This window comes from Gavialis gangeticus, unplaced genomic scaffold (assembly GCF_001723915.1).
Source record: "Gavialis gangeticus isolate Ggan-Ray unplaced genomic scaffold, GavGan_comp1, whole genome shotgun sequence".
In the NCBI taxonomy this organism is placed as follows: domain Eukaryota; kingdom Metazoa; phylum Chordata; order Crocodylia; family Gavialidae; genus Gavialis; species Gavialis gangeticus.
This window is the reverse complement of record NW_017728992.1, coordinates 103,396,250-103,414,637: the sequence shown is the minus strand read 5'-3', so window position 1 is coordinate 103,414,637 and position 18,388 is coordinate 103,396,250. Positions and strand designations below refer to the sequence as shown.

The 18,388-nt window shown below is 42.8% G+C and overlaps 1 protein-coding gene across 3 annotated transcripts in view; it reads left to right on the top strand.

Annotated features, from left to right (window-relative positions):
• Nucleotides 1-18,388, top strand: part of KCTD1 (potassium channel tetramerization domain containing 1) — a 183,301-nt gene that overhangs the window by 149,598 nt on the left and 15,315 nt on the right. For all 3 annotated transcript variants that reach the window (XM_019526519.1, XM_019526511.1, XM_019526502.1), the window contains 2 exons: nucleotides 14,495-14,639; nucleotides 17,567-17,872. In XM_019526519.1, coding sequence (XP_019382064.1) covers nucleotides 14,495-14,639; nucleotides 17,567-17,872 — 451 coding nt within the window. The remainder of the gene's footprint in view (nucleotides 1-14,494; nucleotides 14,640-17,566; nucleotides 17,873-18,388) is intronic.

The window sequence follows — 18,388 nt, the reverse complement described above, 5'->3', positions numbered from 1 at the left end:
GGGGGGGGGGGGGGGCATGTGTGCACATGTGTATGACGGGGCACTGCCTGGGCACTAGGTCCCAGGAGCCAGCCAGGGTAAGAGAAGGGAGGTGGGGGTAGGGGGTGCATGCAGCAGAGCTTGCCCAGGCAGTGCAGTCCACAGCTGCTCCCACAGCACTCCACATGGGGCTGACCCCTGTCTCTCCTGCCCAGAGTAGCTCGTGCCATGCTCCATACCATGTCAAGCTCCAGCCAGCGTGCACAGCTTCCAGAGGGGCTGCTCCTGATGTGGCTGCAGCTGCCTGGCTGCTGCTGTACTTCCCTTTCCTACAGTGGTGACTCCTCCTGCTGTGCTGCTCCTGGCTGGGAGGAGGTTTCAGCTGAGCAGCTCCTGCCCCAGCACATGGGGCTTTGGCTCCAGCTCCCAGCCGCCTTCTACCCACTCTGCCTCCCTGGCACTGCTGTCCAGGAGCAGCCCTGCCAGAAGCTGTGTGCACCGGATGGGACAGGGCCAGCAAGCATGGGCTGGAGCACAGCACAACCTGCCCCGGGCTGGCCTTGGCCCCATGTGGAGTGCCATAGAGTCAGCCGTGGGCTGGATCAGATCAATTGGTGGGTGCCCCCTGCAGGCCAGATCTGGCCCGTGGGCCATATTTTGCCCATCCATGAAACTTGAAAAGGGAAGGGGGAAGAATATGTGTGCAAAGTTTAGAACATACCTCCAGATCAGTGATTCTCAACCAGGGTGCTGGGGCACAATGGGGTGCTGCCAGAGCTTTTGAGGGGTGCCCCAGTGTGAGGATATAAGCAAGATGTGAGAAGGTAAGCAGATAAGTACAGCTTCAGGCTTGTCCCTGCCTAGACAATCCCCTACTCCTACTTCCCAGCCCCTCTGCAGAAGGTAAGCACCATAATCACAGAAACATAGCAAATTAGGGTTGGAAGAGACCTAAGGAGGTCTAGTTAACCCCTCTGCAGCAGGACCATTCTCAACTAGATCATCCCAACCAAAGCTTTGTCTAGCCAGGTTTTGAAAACCTCCAAGGATGGAGCTTCTACCACCTCTCTGTCTAATGCTTGCTTCACCCTCACTATAGCAATAACAACAGAGACTGGCTGTACTTTTTCTACTTCAGAGCCATATGACCCAAGGTAACTAAATGTGCCAAGTGGAGAGAGACTGTTTTTTAGTTAGGTCAGGTTCCTAGCAGTTGGCAGGGCATTAGGACCCTCTTGCCAGTTCTGAAGTAGCAGGGCTTTGCTTACTTTGAATACACACATTTGGACTTGGACATATGTTACTGAATCAAGAATCTGAATTTTAAAGAAAGATACAGGCAGTCCTTGACTTACAATGTTTAGAGTTATGTTTTGCACTTACAACTTACTTATAAATTGACACCGTTTCAACTTTATGACGTCAGTTTCGACTTTACAATGGTTGATCCATCGTGATGCCGTGCCAGTGACCAAGTTCTCTGTGTCACTCATCTCCCTGGAGAACACCTGTCCAAACTTCCTTGGACACTTTCTTTAAGAAAGCAGACAACTGCAGAAAAACCTGCAGCCAAGACTCCTGAGAAGACTTCAGCCAAGAACCCTTCAAAAAGTCCAACCAAGAGCCCTTCAAAAAGTCCAGCAAAGTCACTTCAAAGAAGTCCTTCCAAATCAATATGATTGCTATTTACAATATAAATACATTAATGTAGCTATATTACTCATCTATAATTGATTGAGTACAAAATTCTGGGGTATTTTTGGTGAAAATAGGGTATTTCAGGAACCAGTCCCCCATTTATAACATTGTTTCCTATGAGAAAATTGGTTCCGAGTTACAACGTTTCAACTTAAGAGGCTGTTTTCAGGAACCAATTGTGTCATAATTCTGAGGACTGCCTGTACAACATAGTGGTCACTGCTAGCAGTTTCAGTCTTAAAGGTTAGTTAATCACTTCATATTATGGATATGAACTGTTAAGGAACAGAGGCCTACATATCAAGCTGTTAGTAACTCGGGTGTTTTAACATTTGCTCCTAGCTTTTCTCCACCCTGTGTTTGTGGCTAGCTCAGATAGCTGCTCATCTCTGCATTTTCAGTCTTGTCTTCAGTACACAAAACCAGGTACTGAATTGTTCCCTATTTATTTCTCTCACTAGTGTAAGGAGCATTCCTTTAACGTGACTATTAACATGTTGCATAATTTATTCTCTACCAGTTAAATCTTTCAGTTTGTCCATGTGGGTTACAGCTAATGCCTGCTAGTTCATTTTGTAATATGTTTGATTTGCTTTCATCTCTTACTCTTGGGGCTGTCTCTGATCAGGCAGGTTATAGCAAATCCCCTGTTTCATTTTAGTGTCTCTAATGTGTATATGATTCCACCCTATTAACAGTTTCAGATCTTCCCCATCTGTTACATACTTTATAACTTGAAAGTTATGACAGTTTTGTCTATGCATTTTGTAGCCCCCTGCATTTACTCCTACTTTTCATTTTTGTTCCCCAGGCTATATAGCAAACCCTAACATATTTGAAATGGCCTTGGCATGATTGATTCAATTCCCTTTTCCTCTTTAGCAAAAGATCTCTAAAGAGGTTTCTTACTTACTCTCCCCTGAGAGTCTAGTATTTAAACCTGTTTTCAAAATTCCTCCCTCATTATAACATTTTCTTTTAAATCTCAGAAGAGCTGTAGTATATGATGCTTTCTTGTTCTTGCTTGCTGTTTGATGGCTCTGCATAAACACTTTCTCTCTTGGACCACTTATTTTGTTAAACTTTTTCCTCGCTGCTCTGTCTTCTTTTGTTCATTTGTACGTTAGGTCCTATGTTAATAGGTGGACTCACTGATTTCTGGCATCTATAAGCCTGAAAACTTAAATTCCTCACAAGGAGGTAGAGTTAGAATGAGCATGAGTATTAGTAACTGCAAAGGGTTAAAACTGGAAGCCTGGTGGGTGAAAATGATGTTTTAGAAATACCTGTTATTGAAAGCTGCAAGGTTCTGTAGTTGTGTCATGCTTATGCAGTAACATTGTTGAGCAGAGTTGAGACAAAACTCCTTTTGCAGTCTACAAAGGGTTATTGAGGTAAAAAGCAAATTGTTACCCTGAAAGCAATACATTGAAAAACAAATAGAAATGTGTGGGTGTCATAAATTTAGGTAGTCTAGCATTGCTGTCTTCCACAAGTGGACTAGCTTTCCAGAGATGGTGCAAAAAAGCATTATTTAAGCATGCAATCGAGTAAAATTAAACACCCATGAGATGAGCACATCCTGAAATGGATCTAGTTTCTAATGTGCTCTTATGTAAATTACCTTTGAGCACTTAACAAACCAAAATGAAATGAAATTAATAGACAATATGGACTAAAAGGAAGCTAAGCAAGAATAAAAACCTATTGCTAATAATTTACTGCACTTTCCAACAACAGTAAATAAGCACTCCCGCACACCAGCATAGGCTAAAATAATGTCATAATAAAATTTTCATTTGTGTTCTTTTGAAAAGACAAACCCTGCTAATCTCATTGTACTAATTCCAATAATTATATTTTCCTGCACATGTGCTGGTCCTAAATGTCATACTATATATAGTTTATATATATGCAAGTGTGTACACACACACACACACACACTGTATATAATAAAATTTCTTTGCAGATTGTTAATTCAGTAATAATAATACTTTAATTCCTTACCATATGGTGTGGGAAATTTTTGGAGAGATGATTTTCATGGGTGCTTTTTTTTTCCCAGCCCCTCTTGGATTCTCTAATAGAAACCTTAATTCATTGCTCAGAACGTGAGACCTCAGTCCTTCTGTGGTGTGATTAAACACAGGATTACAACTTTTGTTCCTTTGGTAATGCAGAAGTAACTATGCCTGTAACAGGAAAGCCTTTATCAAGAGACCCTGCCATCTTGACAGTTGCATGTAGTTTCAGGCGCTCCCCTGTGGATTCCCCTGCCATTTTTGTTGCTTTATTAGTTGTTCTTCTAATTTGTGGATCTCTTTTCACATCCTTCCCCTGCCAAATTTGTTTGTGAAATACACAAAGGGAGAACTGACTCCTCAGGAGAAACAGTGACAATAACTATAGACAACATTGTAAAATGCACGTCATTTTCGTTCAAGAGTCTATTTTTTCAAGTTCATTCTACTTTAGAACAAAAGTAATTCAGTGCCTGTATGCTAATACATGTCAGGGGTTACAGGGCTCCTTACTTTCTGCTTCGTGTAGAGGAGAGGAATTTTTGCCCCATATACTTCAGTGATGTCAATAAACTCTTATCAGCAAGGTTATGTTACATTGCTTTTATGGGTTGGAAAAGTTATGAGATAATCTTTTTCGTTTTTTTACAAGAACACTGACCGTGTTGGGCTTTTTTTATAATGTGTTTGTTTTTCCCCTGAGTTCTCTGTAGAGCCACAAAACTAACTGAAAATACATTTTTATAGTTTGAGTGAACCCAGCATATTTTTGACAGATAATCTAGGGGGATTTTTGAAAAATGCAGGTATTCTTTTCAGTAGTGTCAACTTCCATTGCTCTAATGTCCGGATGTTCATTCTAGGAATACAGCCTTTGAAAACAGTGTTATTGGAGGGGTGGGCAGTGTCCATAGAAAAGAAAAAAGTCCTGCAATAAAAAGATTACTCACTTGCACTCTCTTATTTTGCTATCTTCTTTCTGCTCACCAAAATCAAGTTTGAGGTCAGTTGTGCCATTTATAAACCCTCAAAATAAAAGCAGATATAAGTGAAGTTTAATATTATGGCATTTGGTTATTCTTTCAGCCTCTGAAGCAGCAGTTTTTTGACAATGGCATATGTTACTTAAATTCCTATACCTTAGTTATTTATTGTCCCTTGGAGATCACATTTTCAACCCAAAGGATATTATTTTTCCTTACTTACAAAAAGCTCAATCCTGTTAGTTTTAGTTAAATATTTTATAGGAACATTTTCTCATAAACAGACTACAGCTTTGTATTCTTTTACCCTTGATATTTGGCTAATCCACATATAATTATAAACTACTTTTGTAATTAAAACTTCAAAGTACATTCATATTTTGAAGTACATTAATCTGTTTTATATATTTGTCATAATTTTTTTTTTTTGCTATCATTGCTTATCATCAAATATATGGTTTAAACCAGGGCTGTCAAGAAGTGGGGGAGGCCACATCTTCCAGTGTCTCTCTGGAAATAAAATTATAATAAACATGACTTCACAATGCTTTTTCAAGCCAGCAGACTGATGTCACTTAAGCATTATAATTTCAGTGTGAGATGAAGCAGAAAGAGAAGCTGAATTATGGGTGAAAGAGAGTGCTTATTCAAATACTACTTTATTCAAAATCTAAGATACAAAAACTTGTGTGTTGTTAAAAGATACCATTTTCCTTCATTCTTTCTCTCTTATAGTAACACTATATGCACATGTAAATAATTTCATACGCACAATTTTTTTAATCATTACCTTATTTTAAAAATTGCAGTTTTTTCTGCTTGCCCTTAGGCTGTCTGGGAGCACTGCCTTGATAACAGAGGGTATGGACAGACATTCAGATGCAGCACAGAAAATTTTCAGGAAATTTGCAGCAATATAAAAATGTAGTGAGAAATACACATACAGGCATTCAAGTGCCCAGTTTCCCAGAGCACCGTAGAGCAGGGAGAGAACCTGTATCCCTGACACAGCAAGGGGACTGGTGTGCAGAGATCCCAGCGTCCTTTGCAGCACCCCTTGTCTAGGGAGGTTTCTGAGAACAGCCAAGCAAAGAGGAAAGGACGAATTGACTGGCCACCTAAGGAATTTCACCCACTAAGGACTCCTGTCCCCAGCCTCATACTGGGAAGTGCAGAGCCACAGTGCAGCTCCTCAGTTTTCACTGCCAAAAATGCTCACCCATTTCACTTCCAGCCTTCAGTGGATCCCTGCCGCCCACTCACCCTGTGGATCCCAATCCACTTGGGTTTGGAAAGTTACCTTAGTCCTGAGCTGATTAACTTTCAGGTAAAGGGAGGGGTAAAAACCAAAATAGGTCTACAGTTAAAGGGAGTTTTTATTTATTATTATGACCATGATTGGGGTCAAGCCTTGGAACAGGCTACCTAGAGAAGCCGTGGAATCTCCATCCTTGAAGGTTTTCAAAAGCAGGTTGGTTAGACACTTGGCTGGGAGGATTTAATCGGGAATGATCCTGTGTTGAGCAGGGGGCTGGACACGATGACCTTCCAGCCTTATCTTCCTATGAACCTAAGTCATACAGAGGTCAGGGAAATTAATGCAGAGAAGACTTAGAATTTCTTTAAGTCCAGCACGGCAGTCTATTTTGTGCCATGTTTCCAACAACCCAGAGCCAAAGGCTTCCCCATTTCGTCTAAGAACTCCTCAGCTCCTGAGTGAGTTGATGCACAGTTCCATGTTTAGCCATAACTGAGGATCTGGCCACAGTCTTTGCCTCACCAGCCAGTTTGGCATATGCAAGTCCACAGTGGAAGAGGCAATGCAGGAAGTGTCCCCAGCTATCCAGTGGGTGCTGGCACCATGATTCACCAGTCTTGCCAACCTATGCACAGCTGACGGTGGAGGCAGTGCTCTGATGCTGGCTCCACTTCAGCAGTGGAGACAGCAGGGACTCTCCTTCATCCCAGCTATCACCTTAACAAATTACAGCAGTTCATCTCCACAACAAAGACACGCAGACCTTCCAGCCACAATACCATCCAGCATGGCTCTGACATTGCCTCAGCTTCAGGAGAGGTGCTGAGGAGTTCCTCCCTTTCACCCCTGGCTTGGCACTTGCTGGTTGTAGAAGTTAAGAGCCACCTTGTGAAGGACCTAGACACAAGCATACCCACCCATAAGTTCCTGATCAATCACTTTATTTTCTGTAGTACCTTTGATTTTTGTGGTAGTGGCTATCATGTTTGCCTCGTAGAACTCCCTAGTTCAAAACCAGTCACAAACAGTCCCCTGCTCAGTGCCCATTTCCAGCATGGCTTATAGGGAATGGCAGAGATGCTGATGTAACAGGAAATGATATTTTTGGCATAGAAGGGATGTAGATGCCTGCCCTGTTCCTTGGGCAGGATTGACTTTATCTTGTCCACCAAAAATGACAAGGCTGAGCAGCGTGACTGCATGGTGATCTGCAAGCCTAACTTCACTGCTCTGGGACAGTACAATCTGGGATGCCAGACAGACTCCCCAGCATTTGTTGGAGGAGGGAGAGCAAGGAGCACAGGCACCTGGGATGCTGGAGGATGGAGGCATGCCCTGCAGCACTTTGTATAGCTGTTACAGATGATGGAAGTCATTGAACTGCTGAGAAGTTGTGATTATAAAAAGCTGACCTTTTTTTTCTGGAACTGCCATGTTTTTTTCTACAAAAGCCCTCTTGAATGCCTATATGGTCTATTTTTTTGTGGTGCAAAAAGGGCATATTTCTCACTAGGAATGAAATGCCCATCCATGGCCAGAATTAATCATGAGCTTTTGGGACCCGAAATCATACCATGAATGTTTGTACAACATCCTAAACAATGGTGTCCTCAGCCTGTCTAGGAGCCTTTACATGCATCTGCCTTCCCAACAAGAAATGAGGGTAGTAACTTTCAGAGCAGCACAGTCATCTTATATTTAAAGTGTGTCAGCATAAGAGCCAACCTTTACCATTTATTAACATAAGAGGGTCAACTCACAAAATTGTAAAATAAATGTTACTTGGCATCCTTACAAGCTAATTTAATAGAACCCTATCACTGATGGGAAAGCACACATTACTTAAACCTGCAGACAAGGTTCTTTGCGTGAATCTGATATCTTTTATTATAGTTGGTCTAATAGAAGTTATCAGATTCACGCAAAGAAACTTGTCTGCCTATGTCCTTAGACCAACATGGCCACAACCTACACCCCTTAAACCTGCAGGATATTTAAGAGATGTGGTATCAGGCACAGACAAATATTTTTACTGCTGAGCTTTTAAGGACCTTTAAATGCAAAAGGGTAAGTAGGACAGTTTCCACTTGTCCATAGTATAGAGACATTGCTGTTATAGTTATGTTGGCAGAGCCCCACCCTAGTGGTTGCACAGCATATGAGCAGGTACTGGCTAACGGGGATGATCTAATCAGCAACCTGAGAATCAAAGGGCAGCTGGGAGACAGTGACCAAGAGTTGATCATTTTCATTATCCATTGCAAAGCTGGCAAGTCAGTCAGCAATGTAGAAGTCCTCGACTTTAGGAAAGCCAACTTTCATAAGCTCAGGAGACTTGTTGCTGAGGCCCTGAGAGGCCATGAACTGATATGGAGGAGAGTTTACAATGAGTGGTTGCTCCTTAAGGAAGCAATCCTAGAAGCACAAGGGAAGTCCATCCCCAACCCATAGGAAAGGGAGTAAAAGGGCTCAGCAACCCCCTGGGCTGAACAGGGAAATCATGGACCTCCTAAATCTAAAAAGAGAGGCATATAAAGGGTGGAAGACAGGAAACACCACTAAGGAGTATTCCGCACTGGTCCGCACCTTTAGGGAGCGAACTAGGAAAGGCTGTAACCGAACTCCAACTGGCTACATGAATCAAGGACAATAAAAAGTCCTTCAGTTATGTAGGGAGTCAGAAGAAAAACAAGGGCAACATTGGACCCCTTCTAAACCAAATGGGGCAACTGATAACTGACACCCAGGAAAAAGCTAAACTTCTTAATGATTACTTCGCATCAGTTTTTCACCAGTCCAAAGGGACCACCCTGCCTAACTTGATGTGGGACCGCCAGGATGAAGGTGAATACACGCCCACCATTAGCATAGATCTTGAAGGAATACCTTGAGAAGCTGGACACCCACAAGTCAGTTGGCCCGGATAGATTGTACCCAAGAGTACTAAAGGACTGGCAGACATCAATGCGTGGCCACTAGCAAGGATATTTGAGAACTTGTGGTGCTCAGGTGAAGTACCTAAAGATTGGAAGAGGGCCAATGTGGTGCCCATCTTCAAGAAAGAGAGGAAAGAAGATCTGGGAAACTACAGGCAAATCAGTTTGACCTCAGTCCCTGGAAATATCTTGGAAAAAATTATGAAAGAAACCATTCTCGACAGGCTAACAGAAGGCAACAGGTTTGTTGCGGGTAGGTCTTGCCTGGCCAATCTCATTTCTTTCTATGACCAGGCAACGCATCACCTGGACAAAGGGGAAGAGGTTGATATCATATATTTGGACTTTAAAAAAGCCTTTGACCTGGTGTCCCATGATGTCCTCATGGAAAAATTGGGCAACTGCAGCCTCAGCTACCCTATGCTCCGATAGCTGGGAACTGGCTCCAAGGGAGGGCCCAAAGAGTGGTAGTCAATGGAACCAAATCAACATGGCACTCAGTGACCAGTGGTGTCCCCCAAGGCTCCGTTCTCAGACCTGTACTCTTTAACTTCTTTATAAATGATCTAGACTCTGGTGTCAGAAGCAGACTGGCTAAGTTTGCTGATTAAACCAAATTTTGGGGGAAGGTATCCACACTTGAGCATAGGCTAGTGATCCTGGGTGACCTCAATCGACTTGCAAGAGGGGCAGATGTAAACCTGATGGTATTCAATACAGAGAAATGTAGGTGCTTCACCTCGGGGGGAGGGAAGGAAACCCGCATCACACTTATAGGCTCAGCAGTGCTACACTTGCTAGCACCATGGCTGAAAGAGACTTGGGGTTCATGAATTACCACAAGATAAACATGAGCCACCAATGTGATACTGCAGCTTGCAAAGCAAACAAAACTCTGTCTTGCATCTACCAGTGCTTCTCAAGCAAGACCCAGGATGTCATCCTCCCGCTGTACTCGGCCTTGGTGAGGCCGCAGCTGGAGTACTACATCCAGTTCTGAGCTCCACAATTCAGAAAGGATGTGGAGAAGCTTGAGAGAGTCCAGAGGAGAGTCACATGCATGATCAAAGGGCAAGAGAGCAGGCCTTATGAAGAGAGGCTGAGAGCCATGAGACCCGTCAGCCTGGAGACGCAAGGCTTAGGGGTGACTTGGTGGCATCTTATAAGTATATAAAGGGTGTGCATCAGGATCTGGGAGAATGCCTGTTCACCAGAGCACCCCAAGGAATAACAAGGTCCAGGGGTCACAAACTCTTGCAAGACCATTTTAGGCTGGACATAAGGAAAAACTTTTTTACTGTCCAATCCCCAAAGGCCTGGAATAGAGTCCCCCAAGAGGTGGTACAAGCACCTACTCTGGACACTTTTAAGAAACAGTTGGATGCTTATCTTGCTGGGATCCTTTGATCCTAGCTGACTTCCTACACCTTGAGAAAGGGGCTGACCTGATGATCTTATGAGGTTCCCTAATGTCTATGAAATCTATATGCTGGTAGAAAGTAAGTTTCTCCCAGTTTAGCTAAACCTTCTCGCCAGGTGACACAGCTAAACCAATATAAATACGCTTCTGTTGGCATAGTTACATTGGTGGTAAGGGTTTTGCCAGCACAGCTAGGCAGGCAAAGTTCTGTGATGCAGACCACATCTGATAATATATATAGCACAGGTGGGAAATTATTTGGGCCCATGAGCCACATAGGCAGTTTTCTGGTACTGCTGAGGGCTGGTCAGTGCCCCCTCTCTGCCCCACAACAGCTCAGAGCCCATGCATCCTGCAGCTCCTCCCTGCCACCACCACCAGTGCTGAACAGCAGCTGAGCACACAACCCTGGCACACCCTGCACTGGCTCTGAACTCACCCTGGCTAGAGCAAACTAGCTTTAGACTAGCCAAAACTGATGCACTCAGCTCTGATCCTGGCCTGCCCCACACCTGCTCTGGACTAAGCAGAGGCAGCAGGGTAGAAGTTGCTTCTAGTTGCAGGGGAAAACCAGCCACCTCATCATCACTGCTGCCAGGCCCTTCTTGCTGCAGCTGTCTGGAGCCGGTGCCCAGGCTGCTCTCTGGTTCCTCTCTGCCTCTGGGCCACCCAGCAGGGCAGTGGTGGCAGTGGAGAGGAGCTGCAGGGCAGCCTGGGCATGGGCTCTGGGTGGCTGCAGCAAGAAGGGCCTGGCAGCAGTGAGGGGGAGATGGCTGCTTTTACCCCACAACCAGCAGAAGCTTCTGCCTGGCTTTTGATGCTTCTCAGCAGGGGTGGGAAGTCTGGGGCAGGCCAGGTGTGGGGCTGTGTATGTGGGCGCTGACTGATCCGAGGGACCTGCCGCAGGCTAGACAAAGTCCCTCTGCAGGCCAGTTCTGGCCTGCAGGCTGTATTTTCCCCACCCCTGATATAGCATATCTTTAGCGGTCTCTGCTCCAGTCCTTTCCTTGACTTAATTTTTGAGGGACAGGAGTTAGAAAATTTCAGATTCTGTCTAAAAACAGCACTGCTTTTAACTTTCACTAGAATATATCTGATTGAGGTTTACTGTTCCTAAACTGTTAGAAGGTTGACTCTGGTTCTGAAAAGTTATTCTCTGTAAAAATTGGGCTATAGTAGGGGAGAGCAAAATACAACCCATGAGCTGGATCCAGCCCACCAGGCCATTCTATCCAGCCTGTGGCCCCCCTAAAAATTTTAGAAAATTAATTTTTATCTGCCCCTGGCTGCCTGTCAAAGATGCGGCAGCAGTGGGACCCAGGGGGAGGCATCTGCCTGGGAGGACCCAGGGGGAGCCCCCAGCCAGAAGCCTCTGCAGCTTCTGGCCTCACAACCCTGGGACTGTTCCTTATCTCCCTCCATCTGTGTGGAAAGTAAGATAACATGAGATGGAGGGATGGGGGGAAACCACTGCGATCAGTCCAGCAGCCAGGAACTGCACGGTGCTGGCCAGGATGGGCTGGAGCCAGAGCTGGAAGTGGCAGGCAGGGGGCCATGAGAAGCAGTGGATGGAAAGGAGGAGGGAAGTAGGAATGGTGGGGGGTGCTGCAGGAAGCAGCAGGAGCATGGGGAGTAATGGGGGGGAACAGTAGTAGGGCTGCGGGAAGAGGCTGCAGCACAGAGAGAATCGGGGGAGCAGCCAGGGGCCGTGGGAAGCAGTGGCAGTGCAGGGCAGTGGTGAGGAGCAGTGAGGGCTACAGAAAGCAGTGACAGTCAGGGGAGCAGTGGGGGGGGGGGCTGGGGAAAGGGTCAGTGGCACAGGGGGGGGGGGGGGGCTGTGGAAAGTGTCAGTGGCACAGGGAGTGGTGGGGGGAGTAGCGAGGGCCACAGGAAGTGGCAGTGGGAGGGAGTGGTGGTGTTAGGCAGGAGCGTGGAGCCTATGCTGGTGCCCTGGGACCAGCAGGGACCCAGGATGTGGCGGCAGGAGCATGGAGCCTGGGCATGGGGTCTGCATCGTGTGAGGCTCACACGCAGTCTGCAAGAGCCACATGCGATTGGGGCCAGTGGCCCAGCCCCATCTCTCTCTCCCACCCCAACTACATACCCACACTCCTCCCACAGCCCACACCCCTCCACACCCACCCACCATACCCACACCCCATCACACACTCACACTCACTCCCCACATACTCCCCTTTACTGTCCACACACAAATACAGTAGGACTGTATTTTGAGCTATTATGCAATCATCTCTAGGTACACTTTGCAAACACATAAATCAGTACAAAAATATTTTTAAATAAAATTAAAATAAGATATAATATATATATATATATTTGTATGTGATTTGGAGTTTTTTATTGTGGCACCCTCCTTCCCAAAAGGTGTGCAAGGGGAGGGACTTCCAGTGGCAAAGGTCAGGGGTTGGGGGGGCAGGACGCCCGGTCCCAGTATGGCGACTGGGGGCAGAGCAACTGTTAAGGAGTGGGGCTACCCATGTGGCCCTCGACAGCTCACCAAAACTTGCTAAGGGGCTCTTCAGCCGAAATAATTGCCTATCCCTGGGCTATAGGTTACCCTTGTTGAGGATCAGACAAGCTAAGTGAAAGATGGCTATTTTTGTTAGCCATACAATCTGAACGTGGCATCTGAAAGGCAAGCTGGGTGCTCTATTTTTTGTTTGTTGACCTTTGTTAGTATTAAACTTTTGTAGACCAGATTCTTTTTCTGTTACCAATTTCTAGTTTGCTAGATAAATAATACTACAGTGAAGGTTTAAAATACTTATTAATAACAAGTCGAATGTGACAAATACCACAGCAAGGTGTTTATAACTATGCATTCAATTACCTGTTAAAAAAGATAATCTTAAAAAGATAAGACATATTGACATTCTTCTTTGTTTGTTCCCATGCAAATGTTAAAATCACAAGATCAAATGCTGTGGAAAGTGAATTTTAAATTTTTACTATCACCACTATTTGCACTACAAGCCTGGTTTTAAGTCATATTTGTCCAGTCAGTGAATAGGAGTCTGTATTATGTGACCAGCCACAGCCTGAATTCTTCAATGGTGAGGCAAAAAAATGTGATGGCTTCAAAAAGAGTGCTCTTTGTGTGACCATTCTACAAACATAAGGAAGTAAACTTCATTTAGCTGCTACATGTCAGTGAGACGTATGTTCCTTATTCTAGTCATCGTGATTCTTTTTTAAATCAGTTGTGTGCACCCTCTATAATTTGAAAAATGGAATAAATGTAACTTTTAAACATAAAATTATAAAGGTGGATGTTGTTTCTGTATGAGATTGTGAACATTATGGTTCTTATCTCTCATTTTAGCATGGATATAGTTTTCTGGTAGTTTTCATTGGAGTAACTGTATATTCTAATCTAAACTGTGAGGGAGAAACTGAAATCTGGTCTATGCAAAGCTTTTGTTTACAATTAACTGTATTGATTTAGAAACTGAGACGATGTATGAATAAAGGTATTTATATCTACATATCTTATTTCTCTAAACTATAACAGATGTCAAGCCAAAATACTCAAATTTGGTACAAAACTGTGTGTGGTTGAGCCTTTTATTTCAGTACAATGAAAACATTGAATGTGTGGAATGTAACTGATTGTGGTGAGGCTCTATAATTGTGGGATCCCAAATGAAGCAGTCATTAATCCTTCAGAAAAACTCTGTGTAAACTCTCAAATTTTAGATTCTATACCCTGCTTCCCTTATTTTTGGGCAAAGCTTGAGCTTGGAAAAAAAAAAGAACATGGCACAAAATGTAAGTATATGAAATGTTTTTGCATAGTGGTAGGGGTTGATAAAACTTCCAGAGTTTAAACTTTAGAGCATACTAATAGACAAAAATGCAGTAGGGTTAATTTTTTTTCTGTAAAATCCCCAGATCTGCCAGTAGTGTTTCAACTTGCTTAACTTTTTAGTCTTTAATAGAAATGTCCTGACATTTCTATTCCTATTATGTAGTGGTCCCTGTAAATATCAGCAGTCCTTAAAGCTACATTCTGCAGCTTTTACATTGAGTTGTACTTACCTGCAGAAGTAATGCCGTTGAAGCCATTGGGACTCCTCATGTGAATAAGCTTCATCTTTTTGGGTACACTCCCGAGTAACAAAGCAAGTGGCTTTTGCTGTTAATGGTTACTACGCATATTCCCCTCTTTTTCTCTCCAGAATTGGAAGGCTTTTTGATGGCACGGAGCCTATTGTTTTGGACAGTCTCAAGCAGCATTATTTCATCGACAGAGATGGGCAAATGTTCAGATATATCTTGAATTTCCTACGAACATCAAAACTCCTCATCCCTGATGATTTCAAGGTGAGAATTCAAGTGACTCAAGGGCATTTGGAGATACTCTACTGAAGAGAGAACATGGCTGTGTGATCAAAATAGTCCATTGGGAGGTTGCTTTTTGAGTATTTACAACAGTTCCTTTTTGTTGATTGGCTGAACTAAACTTTGTCATTCTTGGCCTTTTTTAAAGTGGTGTTAACATTATATGTCCCTTTCTAAACTTACAGCATAACGATGCAACATCTGTTATATCAGACAGGGATGTTGAGGTGGTACTGGGGGGATATTCAGTTTTTAACCTAGGCTCTCTGCCTCTTACTAATTTTCATGAATATACTGGAGAGGTTCCCCACACTTAATTATTATGTTTCCCCTTTTGATTAAAAAAAGCCCCTACCTCTGATCATAGGCGAATACCTGGAGACTGAGAAAGGAATCTTGACAGGCAAAGTTAAATTAAATATTAAAATGTGTGCTGTGATTGGAGAGGAGAGTTCTGCCTTTCCTCATCCCCTGAACTAGGCTGGTGGCTTATTCTTTGAGTTCTGGCTGAGAAATCGAGGGCAAATTATTACACATTCATTAATCAGGCCAAGTTGAGACTCTTTTTGCCAGTTCTCTGTTTAAACTAGAGAACTCTTTGAATGAAAATTACAATTCTTCATTCCAGTTAACAAGTCTGTAGATACAGTGCTTTAAAATTCTTGAAACTTTCCATTTTTATTCCAGTGTGTGAGGGTGAAGTGGAGGCCACAGATATGCTCCAAACAGTTCTTTGTCAACCTCCGTCCGTCCCTGTGAACGCATAGCCCATTGTGTGATTAGTTTCCAATAAGAGACATGGCAGTAAAATGGGATGGAAATGTATAGATGAGGTTTAATTATTGCATAACCTTTTATTTCTCTTCAAGAGCCAGATTTTTAGAGTTCACTACATAATGTCCTGAAATCCATTGAAAATCTGGCCCTAATTATCTCTATAGTAGGAAAATCAATTTGCCTGACTGGTGAAATGGGCTTGGGTTTAGTTTAGGAGCTGGCTACAGCAATCTCCTGAATAACCTCTGGTGTCAGCACGCTTATTCTTCCCATGCACTTAGGATAGATCTACCTAAGTGACATCAGTGTCTAAAAATAGCTTGCATCTGCTTCTTCTTTGAAGCTCTGAATAGGCCCTGTTGTCCTTATTGCTTCTCCTGGAGGTCAGTATAAATTACTGGAAAAGCAGAAAGCTGCACTGTTTATACTGTTAATGGATCATACTTGCAAGAGCAGTTCAAAGGTATTATAACTGCTGAAATTAAAAGTATAACTCTTGACAGTACATCTACTGCAGTGTTCAGAGGGTCCTTTCCAGTTACATTTGGAGATGTCTACAAAAAACAGTGTTAAAAACAAACAGGTGCTCCTCTTTCTTGTAGAAGCTTATGTTAGTTGACTAACCTCATAAATATGACTGGACGACTATCCAGTTATTGCGTGCCTAGAACGCATGTGACATTATAAAACTGTAGCCCAATTTGAATGCAATATTGATATTGTTATTGCAGTTCCTTTGTTGTTGCTACATTCCTCTATCTTCCCAGCTTCTCACTGATTATTTTTCTTAATACAAATACTTTCTTCCAAATCCATGCTTTTACCCAATAAAGAATAAGGGGATAAAAAATGAATTTAAAACGTGTTAGCAGGCAAATTCCAAACGATCACTTCTAAATAATTTCTATACTGGCTGCACTTTGAATTGCATTTTCTTTATTGTTTGAGGCAACATAGCAGAAACAATACTGTTGCCTAAATGAGAGGTATTAAAAAATACTTAATTTTTTAAATGAAGTAATATATGCAAATCATTATGCAAATATCTCAATTGCTTTACTCTTAAAGCCATTGCAGACTTTCTCATTTACATGTTTGTACCTGTTACTATGCCTGCTAGTATTGCTTTAAGGCACAATAGATCCTAATGATGGATTTTCTGAATCCTGGTTCAATTTCTGTTCCATCTGTTCAATGAGGTCATTATTTTATGACATCACTATGTGGGGGAGGATTTCGAGAAAGGTGGAATGTGACTATTTGTAGTGTCCCATAATATTCATTGGATATAATACAATTCATATATATTCCATATATTCATATATCCATATTCATAAACATATCAAGATCATAGCACAACAATATCATAATCATATATCACAAATACATATTAATATATATCCCAAAATATAACATTGGATTTATGACAAATTACAACCTGCCTGACGTCTGATTCACCAGGTACCTGCCAGACCTGACCTCTTACACTTGTCTTGCACCCCTTCCTCCCCTGTCCCCCCCTCCTTTTCTGTCCTTTGTCTTCCTAATTTTCAGTTATTTACTTTTTCATAGGCAGCCTCTTTTCTACCTTGAAAATCTACTACTGTAGAGTCTTCTTTACTCACATTTCACTTTTTCCCCCCTCGTTTTCCCCCCTCATTTCCCTGCTCTACCTTTTGTTTTCCTAATTTCTACCTATTTACTTTCTCACTGACATCCTGTCACACTTTTAGCTTCTTTCATTTCTTGGAGTCTCAGAACAGCAGAGACTTGCTATGCTTGAAGAAGGGTGAGTGCACCCGAAAGCTTGCCAAGAACTTTTTTCCAACTACTCATTTGATCTAATAAAAGATATCACATCTACCCAAAGAGCCTTGCCTGCCATGATACACACTCTTTTAAAACAAGGAAAGTCCCCTTTTTGCTCTAAATAATGATTCAGTCAGTATTTTTAAGAGGCTGATTTTGGTTTATGTTAAGTAACACTAATGTACACAGTTATGGAACTGGGTATAAAGGCTTCACAATAGAACTAGTTTAGCTTCTGTTAGAAAAAATATATAAATAAGAAGTTACTTGCATGTTCATTGTGCATCTGATTTCATGTGCACAGTAAAATGTATATCTTTCAGGACTACAGTTTGTTATACGAAGAGGCAAAGTATTTTCAGCTTCAGCCCATGCTGGGTGAAATGGAAAGGTGGAAACAGGATCGGGAGACTGGCCGTTTTTCAAGGTCTTGTGAGTGCTTGGTGGTACGTGTAGCTCCGGATCTTGGAGAGAGGATTACACTGAGTGGGGATAAATCCTTGATAGAAGAAGTTTTTCCAGAAATTGGTGATGTCATGTGTAATTCTGTCAATGCCGGCTGGAATCACGACTCCACACATGTCATCAGATTTCCACTAAATGGATACTGTCACCTCAACTCTGTTCAGGTATGAAGTCATGGTTGTATTATTTCAAAGATAAACTGAGCACTGTGTGCCATGGACTGGCCTGACACTCTTTACTGTAACACTAGCAGGATTCACTATGCAAGACCAGCAGGAGACTGGGAGCCTGTAGGGAGAATTGTAATTCCGCTTGTTTTCCTTGCAAAGGAACCAGTGTTGCTAAAGCAAGCTTTTTGAATAACTACAGAAACTTCCCAGTGTTAACCAAGAATCCTTTGCATTTGCTCAGGAACAGCCTTGTGCTTATTCAAAACATTATTTTGTTGCTGTACATTATTTGTGTGGGATTTAGTCCCTTCTGCTGCTCTCTGAAACAATGTAAATGAGGATGTATCTGCTTCTGAGAGACTTGGGCATCTTTCTTTTTAGGGTTCTAGAGAATTACTGATTTCCTGCCCCCGCCCCCCTTTTATCACTAGATAACTTTTCCATTTTATTATACATAATGAGAGACAGTAATATCTGAAGTTGGAGGTCTCTATGTAAAAAGCTAAGAAA